We start from the raw sequence: 12,863 nt of genomic DNA on the forward strand, positions 1-12,863 counted from the left end.
AGGAATCCAACATCAAAAGTGTCGCGTTGTCCGACAATGTACTCACTTACTTGACCGATGCTCCTCCAATAGAACCCGGTGCAAGAGCTTTATCGGCGGTGCGGACCGCCTATGATGACTATGTGAGGATGTTGAATGATATCAAGAATGTGTTGATATGGTCAATATCCCCAAAGCTCAAGCTATCATGCATTTCTTTAAATGCTTACGAGATATTCACTCATATGATCACTATGTTTTCACAAACACCAAAAGTCCGTCAATACGATGCGGCGGCACGCTTCTTTGAAGCTAAGCTTGAGAGGGGCCAAAAGGTTGGTCCCCATGTACTCAAAATGGTCGAATATGTTGACATCCTAGAGCGTCTAGGGTGTAAGATTCCTAAGACTCTTGTGGTGGATCGTAACCTTCACTCACTCCCCACCAAGTTTGCCCACCTTAGGGTAAACTACAACATGAATGACATGGATAAGAGTTACCATGAAATTCATGCACTCCTCTCCCAAGCGGAGAGGGATATGGAGGCTAGTGCGAGTGAAAAGGGAGATGTTTTAACCATGAAGTTAAAGAACATGTCTCTTGGAGTCAAGAAAGGAAAAGGGAAAGAAAAGTCCCAGTTCAAGAAATCGTCAAAGAAACATGACAAGGGAAAGGGGAAGGCAGTTGAGAATGGCAATCCCAAGGCAAAAAGTGTCAAGCTCTCCGAGGCCGAATGTTTCCATTGTAATGGGAAGAGGCATTATAGGAGGAGTTGTCCCAAATACTTGGAGGATCTCAAGGAAGGGCGTGTGACGCCTATTGGTATGATTTCCTCTCTCTATGTGATAGACGTTAATTATGCTTGTACTTCCACTTGGTTACTTGATACCGGATGTGGCTCTCACCTTTGTAACCATTTGCAGGGTATAAGGGACGTGCAAGAACTAGTAAAAGGTGATGTGGATCTCCGCATGGGCAATGGAGCTAGAGTAGCCGCCGTTGCCGTAGGGACCTATGTGCTCACTTTAGCTAGTGGTTTAGAGTTGTATTTAAATAAGTGTTATTTTGTACCAACTTTAACTAAGAACATCATCTCCATTTCCGCGTTAGATGCGGAAGGCTTTTGTTTTATGATTAAGTACAAGTGTTGTACTTTTGTTTTTAATGTTGTGGTTTATGGCAAGGCCATTTCAATTGGAGGCATTTATGTTTTAAATGATGTTAATGACGTTTATCATATAGAAACTAAAAATCTCAAAAAGGGTGATCCAAATGAATCCTACCTTTGGCATTATCGTTTAGGCCACATAAACGAAAGACGCATTAAGAGACTTGCTTCATCAAAAGTTCTCAAACCATTTGGTTTCGAATCTTATGGTACATGCGAGTATTTCCTTTTAGGCAAGATGACTCGTGCACCTTTTGCGGGAAAAGGGACACGAGCTAGTGAGGTTTTGGCTCTCATACACACGGATGTGTGTGGACCATTAACCATCACCGCTAGAGGAGGTTTTCACTACTTCATTACTTTTACTGATGACTTAAGTAGATATGGGTATGTCTACTTAATGAAGCACAAGAGTGAAGCCTTTGACAAGTTCAAAGAGTTTCAAAAAGAAGTAGACAACCAATTGGATAAAAAGATAAAGACCCTACGGTCCGACCGTGGTGGTGAGTATCTAAATATTGAATTTGATTCACACCTAAAAGATTGTGGTATAGTATCACAATGGACTCCTCCTGACACACCGCAATTAAATGGTGTGGCCGAAAAGAGAAACCGAACTTTACTTGATATGGTTCAGTCAATGATGAGTCTAACTGAGCTTCCTAGTTCATTTTGGGGTTTCGCCCTCTTGTCTGCAGTATTTTCACTAAATCGAAGCCCGACTAAAGCGGCCGATAAGACTCCATATGAGATATGGACAGGGAAAGTCCCTCATTTGTCATTCATGCGTATTTGGGGTTGCAAAGCGTACGTTAAGATCAAGTCTGACAATAAGCTTGCACCCAGGTTTGACAAATGTCTTTTTGTAGGATATCCAAGGGAAACACGTGGCTATTACTTCTACAATAAACACGAGAACATAGTGTTTGTGGCTCGTGATGCTGTCTTCCTAGAAAAGGAATTTATTTCTAGGAGACAGAGTGGGAGAAAATTTGAACTTGAAGAAGTTCGAGAGCCACAAACCGAGAATGAGGTAGAGGAGAACGTGGAGGATAGCATTCCCTCTTCCTCTGAAACGGTAATTATTCCTAGAAAGTCAAGTAGGATTTCTAATCCACTTGATCGCTACCTTGGTAACATCAAAGAGGATGGTGTTTTGTTACTTCTTGAAAGTAATGAACCCACTACCTACAAATCGGCCATGTCTAGTCCCGACTCTTCGCTTTGGCTAGAAGCCACGCGGTCCGAAATGGATTCCATGTACGAGAACCAAGTATGGGACTTGGTGGATTTACCTGAGGGAGTGCGGCTCCTTCAGTGTAAATGGATATATAAAATTAAGCTCGGCGTGGATAAACATGTAGATGTTTATAGAGCTAGATTGGTGGCAAAAGGTTTCACCCAAGTTCATGATTGAATAATAAGTTTTGGGAGACGGGTTTTAGTTAATTAACTGTTAATTTACTAAAATTGTACTAATTGATTAATGTGATTAATATTAGTACGTAAATAATATGTGTAGTGGTACACGTATAATTACGGAGTGAATTGGACGAATTAATTATGGAAGTATTTAAACATGATACGATGTTTAAAATATTAATTACACGGATTTGTGCGACAAATATAAGAACCAACATGGACCCATAAATGGTCAAGTGGACCGTGTAAAATAAGTGTAGTGGATGATTACTCACATAATCATTTTACCTTATTTTGTATACTACCATAATTAATCTTATAGAACATTTTGCATGTGATGTAAGATAAAAATATAAGACAAAATTGTCCACTACCACACTCCACCCACCCGCCACTTTCCCCCTATATACTCCATCTATTGTTCACATTTTTACACTACCTTACTTCAACACTCTACATACTTGCATGTGAACATTTTTCCTCCATCTCTCTATAATAATAATTCATCACTACTAAGTTGTTAGTATACACAAATAATATTACTAAGATTAGTTAGTATTATTATTAATAATAATCAAGGGATCAATATTAACAAGTTCTAGTTCATACTTGTTATTAATTTTTGGGCTAGTTCTTGGGTGCAACAAGAAGGAGATCTTCTATTTTGAAGATTTGTAAGGAGGATCTTCCATTGGTATAAGCTCAAGAACAAGCTAGTTAGGTGAACTAGTTTGTGCCCTTTTTACCACAAATTCAATGTAAGGAAATTGTTCTTTCCTTTTATGCTTTCATATTAGCATGCATGTTACATAGATCACCTAAATGATAATTTATGAGATAAATTAATTTTATTAGAGAGTCTAATATGGATCTATGTTCTTTCACGTACATGTGACGCGTTACCCATTTGCTACAAACAAAAAGAGATTTATGTAAAATGCCCATTGACAATCATCAAAAAGACTGTTCTTTCTACCGCTGACAATGGCTATACCGCCTAACTTTGCTGATTAATTGAAGAACCGTACAATTTGGAGTTCAGAGCAATGGCTAAGAAAGCTAAATAAGGTTAAATCCGTCCTTTGTGATGAATTTTTCTTCTTTTTCACCTCTGCCAAAGGGTCATTTTCGTATTTTCCACTTCTAACTAATTTGCAACGAAAACAATTAACATTAACTTTTCTAAATACAACCTCACTAACCTTATCAGTAGGTTCATTAGAGGTATTCCGCCTTCTTCCCTGGTTGATTTTAAACTTTTTCTGAGGCTCTTAGGACATTTTCATGCTCATTCTTGGTCTTGATCTTATTCTCATTCTCTTTCTCTTCCTCGTCCCCTATACCTTTTCCCATCTCTTTTTTTTCCTTACCGCGCGTAACCATTGCCAAAATGTCAAAAAACGATATTTAATCATTAAATGTAACAAATTACTAATGAAGATTAGCAAACTGTGGAAATGAACTAATAGTTGTGTATTTCAGCACACCAAAACTCAAGAGAGTCAATACTACTCAACAACTCACTCATTGTCATTTAAACATCCATTAAAAAACCGCAACAGAAGCCAGTCTTAATACGTATAGAAGTTTGATTATCAAAGTAACTTACATATGCAGATTCACAAAAGGACAAGAAGTAAATGAGGAGCTTAGCCTAAAGTTCTCGGTTCTCAAAAACTTTTTCGCTTCTGACACTTGCCTGGTTAATTTAGACTATCTACATTTCCCCTTATACTACTACTGCTTTAAAATTTCTGGCATATGCATAACAAACCCTTGACCTGTTTTCCCCATTTAAGGCACAATATTTCTGCAAACAAATTTTTACTTTTTAAAAAGGGTATAATAAAAAGAACGGTCTGACATCAGTTGACCAACAAATTCAAACGAGGAATTTGGCAAATCCTAAAACAAAGATAGATAATCCACCTCTAAAACAGGAGAACCATTGGTTTCCACATGTACCTCAGTTAGCCCGTCCATATCTTGAGTGCAATATTCTACCACCTTATTACTATTTGATTCGCCTATATCTTCTGGGCTAGGTCAGGACCTAGATCTACCATACTACACCCAAAAATTCCGATTATCACCTCTGCGACACCGCTTAGTTCTAAGCCATGGTTTCCTGTAAGACCGCCATTTTGATTAACTGCACTGGCCTCACAACTGTATCTATTGTTGCTAGCATCCCAGAGCCACTGCACATTGACATGTATTGATACTTTTGACCACTTGAAGGGGCATAGATGTATAGTGAATTAATGATCAGTGAAACCAGAGAGGAAGTCACCTAGAAAGTCATCCAACATTGTTTATTCTGGCTAAATTTAAACTCATTTCATATTCATTACCCCACCTAATATCTCTCAGAAGACTCGTGTAGTTCAGACTTGAGATGAAGTGTATATATCAGCTTACAGTAGTAAGTACAATGCAAAAATAAAAACACGACCCATATCATTGTAACCAGATCACTAAAAAATAATGACTCCCTTAGGCGACCTCACTAAACAAATACTATCTCCGTCTCACCCATTTCTTTACGTTTTCTTTTTTATATTTGCCAATGCACATTATGTTTTGTACATATCATTATTTACATATTATTAAAAATTATAAAAATTTGATATTCTTATGTACTCATTTAGACGATTAAAAAAAGATCCCACATGACTATATTTTATCTTATATATTAGAAGTTATATTAGAAATTCTCTCCGCTCATGTATAGTGTAAAAAGGTAATGTAAGGAAATGGGTGAGACAGAGGGAGTAACTAACAGCGACTCATGAACATACATTATTTGCATAAGAAGAAGCTTGCACATAACTCTCAGTGAAACCCGCCGTTCAAAAGAAAATGTGTCGCTGATCAGAAGCTCATCCTTCATAAAACCAAATTTAATCAACCTAAACAAATCCCACATCTCCTTCTCATTCCCCATCTCCTCACCCCCTTTTGTTCTACTTTTATTTCCCCTTCTCCTTCCCCATCTGAATATACAAGCCTTTCACCAATTTCTTCTCAAAAGAAAAAAGACATATAAGTTTAAGAAGGTCATGAAGCAAGTTATTCCTACAGTTAAAACTCAAGAAGTGCGTGCAAATGGAAAAAATATATTTCAAAGAATCGGCCTGGAATAATATGAAGTCAAATTATTTTACAAACTATGACGAACGTCGATCACATAAAGCATTAACAATATGCATTATGGGGTAAAATAACATATGAAGGCAGAGAAAAGCCCCTTCCCTTCAGTCATTTGCTCACTACTAATTCAGAATTCATATGCCATAGTTTTAAAATCACACTATAAATAATATGTTAAGAAGGGTAATTCTCATGAGCTGATAACAAATCACTTTTGCATAATAACTCAAATATAGTAGACACTATATACCTCTATATATAAATGCATTAGAGGATGATTCAAACAGGGGCTCTGTATTTACTCGTGATCCGAGTTCCAAGTCAGCATCAAAGCAATTAGTCCGTCATTAATCACTCGTGTAAGCGCATGGCTCACTGTTACGAGATATACTACAATTACCTTTATGCAATTCTCCCCTCTCCGATTATAATACTCACCACTTGATTTGTCTAGAGTATTAATTTTACTTCTGAAATATGCAGCCTTACAAATCTAATGACATTCCGGAGAATTTAAAAGTTTCATAACAGTTAAGTTAGACAATGGGAGTTAGATAACAGTAATGGTGCTAGATTGGCCACTTGATGTCATTCCTGAAGACACCATGTTTGACACATAATTCAGCAGACAGTTGAAAGCGAGAGATTTAGCAAACCACAAAGGAAAAATAGGAAAGAACAGACTTACTACTCTGATCTGGAGGAGCATTAATGGTATATATAGGCGCTTTATTTGAAAGTAGATCTGTTTGCTGAAATAAAACGAAAGTATAAATAACAGAAATAATGCAGCCCCATATGGTTTATGGTACCATTGGGTAGAAAACCATCAATGATATATGATGTGACCAATATTTGAGCATATTTAGTCCCCGAATTAGCCTCGTTCCTATGCTTTTTAATGCATAATTGGGTCATTTACTATCTTTAGTCCTTTGTTTTGCATAATCTTTGAGGTTTTGTTTCCTTGGTAGGAGAGGAGTGCAAACCTTGCATTTTAATGGCAAAATGGAGCTAAATTGATCGAATCTAATGACCAAGCATCAAAGTGAAGACAAGACTAGAAGGCCTTTGTAAATAATGGGCAATGATGAAGACGATCCTTGCATCTCCGACAAGATCCTTGAGGATTGTTGGAAGAAAAAAAGAAGAAAAGAAGAAAAAGGTTGCTGAACTAGAATCCGCCCGTCGCAGCATCGGGACGCTCGTTCAACCTCCACAATCCGAGCGTCCCTCCTTCCAGTCCGCTCGTCCAACACCTCCACAATCCGAACGTCCCACCTTTCAGTCTGCTCGTCCAACCCCCACAATCCGCTCGTCCCGATCCCTTTGCCGCTCGGATTGTCATCCAGTACAGCACGCCTTCTCCTTGTTCTACTCGGGATGCGCATATTTCTGAAAGACCAGAAAAAAGGAGACTCGCATCTTTCTTCGAGAGGAGCATTTCCTCAACTTTTCTTAACGGTCTTAATCGTCATTTAAGCCCTTAGTAACCCTAATTAATGTACCTAATCCCCACTATAAATACCCCATTGTACTAATTAGATTATCATCGATCCTTAATATAATTTATGTTCTTCTAATCTCTCTTTAATTTTGTAATCAACTTTTAATTAGGCATTAATACAAAACTCATTTCCTTAATTTCTATATTGTTCATCATTTATTTTGTGTAATTGAAGATTATTTGGGGTTTATTTGGAGGATTGACAATCTTCCAATCATTCATCAAGTACTTCTATTATTCTTTGCTTATTATTTTGGAATCATCATTAGGTATAATTCTCTTAATCACTTTTTAATTATTATTAATCATCTTTATTTATTCATCATGTTTTGCTTTGTTAATATGATTGACAACCTTTTTTTTTTGATGAAATGTAAGAATTACATTAAGATCAAACAAGGCTATTACAACCTACCATTTAGCATACAATCAATTTTCAGAGACTGAGTCCCTACTTACATAAGTCAGTACTTTGCGGCCAAATCCTATCCATACCAAGAATTCGGTTGCTAAATACTCTAATCCTCATTTTTAAAACCTGATGGATATGTTTACAAACTGTATCAGGGTGCACCAGGATCTGCTCACATCTAACACGATTCCTTTGCTTCCAGATAAAGTAGAAGCAAGCCATAAAAGCACATATGAGAACACTCTTCTGAACTTGAGACCTCCTCTGCTGCCATATCCCTGGCAAGATATCTCCACCAGGTAAAGAAACCTTACAAAGGTTTGCCATCCCCATAAGGATACGCTTACTATAAACACAATCTTCAAACAGGTGCTCATGAGTCTCAGTGGCATTGCCACAGAGTAAACATAGGTCATCCTGACAAATGCCCAGAGCAAACGTGATTGACAACCTTGTTAGCATGTTAAACTTGATAATGAGTGAGTAGTTTCCTTAGCTAGGGTTAATGGGGAATTAGGGGAAACCAACATGGGGGATGATTCATGCTTAATCTAATATGTTCACATAATTTATTTGCTTGCTTGTTGTGATCTCAAATTATGCACATGTAATATTTGATGAAATGCGAGCCTATGAATCCTTGCATTTTTTTACCCATCACTTACCTTTTTAATGAGACTTGTAAGACATAAACCAACTCGAGTCTCATTAGACCATACATATAGTTGAGTAGGGAGGATTAAGTCGACTTGTAGGTGTTGTACAATCTAATCGATTCGGCTCTGGGACCCAAACCTTCCTAGGATTGTAAGATATAAACCAATTCGATCCTATCACAACAATAATTGCTTGCTTATAATTTGAGAATATGTTTGTATGATCAATTCCCATGAATCCCCTATGAACCCATGACACCCTAGTGCTTTTAAATCAATTGTTTACATCTCATCTTAATCATCTTGCTTGTTTATTTACATTGTTATTTAGTGTAGTGATCTTCTTATCTCAACCCAAATTGTGACACCCTTAGACACCACTACTTGCAATCGAAAATCCTACATCAATACCCGTCCCTTGGGATCTGACCTTTACTTACCTCTTTACTAATAGTAGAGTAGTTTGTGAAGTTATAAATATTATTTTGGTCTAGGTGCTCCTAACGACAAGTAACCGAAAAATATAGTCCGACCAATATACTGCTAACCAGTTCTTTCAAAATATAAGTGTAAATTCAAGAGTTCTAAACATATCCCGCTCTAGACTTTCATGGCAGAAAATCAATTGAGTGTACAGGTTAATGTACAACTGCAACGTTAACATCAAGTGAGGAAACCAACAAAAAGTTAACAAACTTGGCTTAAAATGCCTTACTTAGTCCAAAATGAACCAAACTACTCCCAATTAGATTATATTAGACGAATGCTTATCATACAATACCTTAGCCAAGCTTTCATCACACCACAATCAACCTAAGCAAATAATTCATCGTATAAATCGCCCAAACCAAGAAGTGCAACTAAATTGCAAACGAAGACCTTCTGTTGTGGTCAGATGAAGTCCAGGTCGTAACACTTTAAATTCATCCACAATATAAAACATGCAAAACTTAGATGATATATTATAAGGCAAAATCCCTTTTGATTTAGCTAATACTTTTGATTGTATTAAGTTTAGTTTCACTCGCAGAGACGGGAAAGCAGTGGCTCATGGGACTGGCTCACCTAGTACCGCTTTTATACTGACGCGGTTTTGGGTGGGGACAGTTCCCGAGTGTATTGAGCCTCTAGTTGATATTGACTGTGTTGGTATTTCTAATTAAATACATGTTTAGTTGAATGTAGTTTATTATGAGATAATTTCAATAGATTCGTGCAATGGCTAGGTCTAAAAAATCCCAAAAAAACAGAATAAATCGAATGGAAAGAATAAAATGATTGAGGAAGAACTCATGGAGTTGAGTGATGAGGAAGAAGCACAACTTAACTCGAACTCTGCTACACGATGCCTTCTCCCTTACCATTTGGAGCTGGATTTGGGTGATCTTCAGGTGGAAGTTGAGGCAAAGATTACCCATGAAGCTGATGAATCGTGGACGGAGGTCATTAGAAAGCGGTTGAAAGGTAAATTGCAAAAACCTATTCATCCCGTAAACCCTAAAGTTTTACCCCAATTAATTGAGGAAGATGTTGTGCCTAAGATAAATTTCTGGAAAACTTCAGTCTATTCCTATATTCTAGGAGCTAATCCTCCCTGGAATGTAGTAACCGGATTTATCAATAAGGTTTGGAGTAAGTTTGATATCGATAAAATTTCATTCTTACCTAATGGAATTTTTCTAGTGAGATTTAAAACTACGGAAATGCTACAGAAGGTCCTTGAGTCTGAACAAATCATGTTTGACAACAAGCTAGTGATAATCCATGAATGGAGGCCTGATACTGAATTGATCAAACATGAAATCACAAATATTCCAATATGGGTTAAACTAATGGGGCTGAATTTGAAGTTCTGGGGATTAGATGCTTTGAAAAAGTTGGGAAGTACTGTTGGGGAGTTCATTAGATGTGATGAAGCAACCCAGCAAAAAACTATGCTTAATTTTGCTAAAGTTTTAGTGAAGGTTAAGATGAATCAAAAGTTCCTTGACAGCATTGAGTTTCTGGATGAGAAAGGAACTGTGCAGAAGGTGAAGGTGGAATATGACTGGCTTCCTATATTGTGTACCAAATGCAAAGGCATGGGGAATTTGGCTGCCAATTATAGGAATACTATTGAGAGACCTAAGATCACTACAAAGCAAGTTTGGCGACCAGTGACTAAAACTACAACAGTTCCTGTTAGGCCTGTTAAGTAGGTGGTTGCAACACCAAATATTGTTACCCCTCGTCAGGCATCTACACCTATTATAACCCCAAGTGTTTCTGTTCCTTCTACACCAGCTAGAATCCTATCTAGAATGAACACTCAGTCATATGAAGAAGCTTCATTATCTGGTAAGAACCCATTTCTGGAGGCCTTCAACACTGCTATTCAGAAATCTTTTCAGCTGGCTAGAGTAGCAAAAGGAGGAATGAGTAATAGAGGACTTATGGTTGAAAGAGCAGTTGAGCAAAGATCCACCTCTAGAACTGATAATGGATAGACTCGGATTCTGGAATGTAAGGGGACTAAATAACCTAAATAAGCAGAAAGAAATAAAGTGGTTTATGCATAATAACAAAGTAGGGTTTTTTGGTTTAGTTGAAACAAGAGTCAAGAGTACTAGATGGAGTAATATAAGGAATAATATTTGCTCTTCTTGGGCAGTTTGTACTAATAATGGGATACACAAGGGGGGAAGAATATGAATATTATGGAACCTAATGTGTTTGATATTAATATAGTGGATGTTACTAGCCAAACTATGCATTCTTATGTGAGGAATTTATCTAATGACAAAAAATTTTGGTTCACTTTAGTCTATGGTTTTAATAAAAAAAAAAGAGAAGAGAGAGGATTTATGGAAGACTTTGAAAGGCTATAGTAATAATTATAATGAAGCTTGGGTGGTAGGTGGAGATTTTAATAATGTACTACATTTTAATGAAAGGATTGGATCTGATGTAACTGCTACAGAGATTCAACCTTTTCAGGATTGTGTGGATTATTGACAATTGCAAGACATTTAAGCTTTTGGACTGTTCTTTACTTGGAATAATAAGCAGAAGGTGGATACAAGGGTATATAGTAGAATTGACAGATTTATGGTCAATATGAATTGGATGAGCACATTCCCTGATGCTTATGCTAAATATATGCCTGAAAGTCTGTTAGATTACTGTCCTTGTGTGGTCCAGTTTGGTGAAGATGAGCAGAGAAGGAAAAGTTCATTTAAGTAGTACAATATATGCTCACTGAGCCCTGAGTTCACTACTATTGTTAGTACTAAATGGAATGAGGTGATTGAAGGAACACTGATGTTCCAAATTGTGTCAAAATTAAAGCAGTTAAAAGGAGATTTGAAAATTTTGAATAAGATGGCTTTTAGTGACATTGAAAATAATACTAATTTAGCAGCTATGGCTTTAGCCCAAATTCAGGTTGAGTTGAAGAATAATCCTTTGGATGCAATCTTAATTGAATCAGAGAAAAATCTATCTAATGATTATACCCTGCTGATCAAAGCAAAGCATCAATTCTTGCAACAGAAAGCCAAGGTAGAGAAGATTAAAGAAGGTGATGATAATACTGCATATTTCCATGCAAGTATTAGATCCAAGAGAAGCAGAAACAAAGTTATGCAGATTGAGGATATGCATGGGATTAGATATAGTGATGCTCAAGGGATTAACTCAGCCTTTAAGGATTACTTTATGCAAATACTGGGGACTTGCAACGATGTGAGTAAGGTCCATATCCCAACCGTGCATAATGGTGCTGTTCTCACAGAGGAGATGCATATGAGTTTGCTCAAACCTGTATCAGATGAAGAGATTAAAATGGCTATGTATTCCATTCCAGGGACCAAAGCTCTTGGCCCTGATGGATACACTAGTCAATTTTTTAAGGACACTTAGGATATAACAGGAGAGGGTGTGGCTGCTGCTATCAAGGATTTCTTCAATTCAGGCAAAATGCTGAAGCAAATTAATAATACTGTGCTGACTCTTATTCCAAAAGTTGAGATGCCTTCTTCTATTACACAGTTTAGGCCTATTGCATGTTGCAACACAATTTAAAAATGCATTGCAAAGCTTCTGTGTAACAGACTAAGTGAGGTATTACCTTCAATTATCAGCCCTAATCAAAGTGCTTTCGTGAAAAGAAGAGACAACAACAACAACAACAACAACAACAACAACAACAACAACAACAACAACAACAACAACAACATCGAGCCTTAATCCCAAAATGATTTGGGGTCGGCTGACATGAATCATCCTTTCGAACCGTCCATGGGTGAACGCACGCCTCAAAATGTGAAAAAAAAGGGAAGATGAAAAACAAAAAGGAAGAACGAAAATGTAATGGAAAGTCAAGGTAAACTTAGGGGTTTTAAAATCGAATTCCGGCTTTCTTTTATAAAAACTTAAAATTTAAATCGAGAGAAAAGATTAAAACGATTTTTAAAGACCGAAATAGAATTAAGGATCCGAAATGAACCAGGTAAAATCTATAAGAAAGTGGTTGGTAAAAAAGTGTAATAAAGGAGAGAAGAATAAATAATTTAATTTCTTTAAATT

The 12,863-nt window shown here is 37.0% G+C and overlaps 1 protein-coding gene and 1 long non-coding RNA gene across 2 annotated transcripts; both read left to right on the top strand.

Moving 5' to 3' along the window:
* Positions 1-646: 646 nt before the first annotated feature.
* On the top strand, positions 647-1,110 carry LOC141598277 (uncharacterized). Its single transcript, XR_012523389.1, has 2 exons — positions 647-801; positions 903-1,110. It is a non-coding gene; the product is annotated as an uncharacterized LOC141598277 (long non-coding RNA).
* A 10,547-nt stretch (positions 1,111-11,657) lies between these two features.
* On the top strand, positions 11,658-12,197 carry LOC141601570 (uncharacterized). Its single transcript, XM_074421865.1, has one exon. The coding sequence runs from the start codon at positions 11,658-11,660 to the stop codon at positions 12,195-12,197; it is 540 nt and encodes a 179-aa protein (XP_074277966.1).
* The last annotated feature ends 666 nt before the right edge of the window (positions 12,198-12,863 follow it).

The sequence above is a fragment of the Silene latifolia genome, chromosome 9 (genome assembly GCF_048544455.1).
Source record: "Silene latifolia isolate original U9 population chromosome 9, ASM4854445v1, whole genome shotgun sequence".
In the NCBI taxonomy this organism is placed as follows: Eukaryota; Viridiplantae; Streptophyta; class Magnoliopsida; order Caryophyllales; family Caryophyllaceae; genus Silene; species Silene latifolia.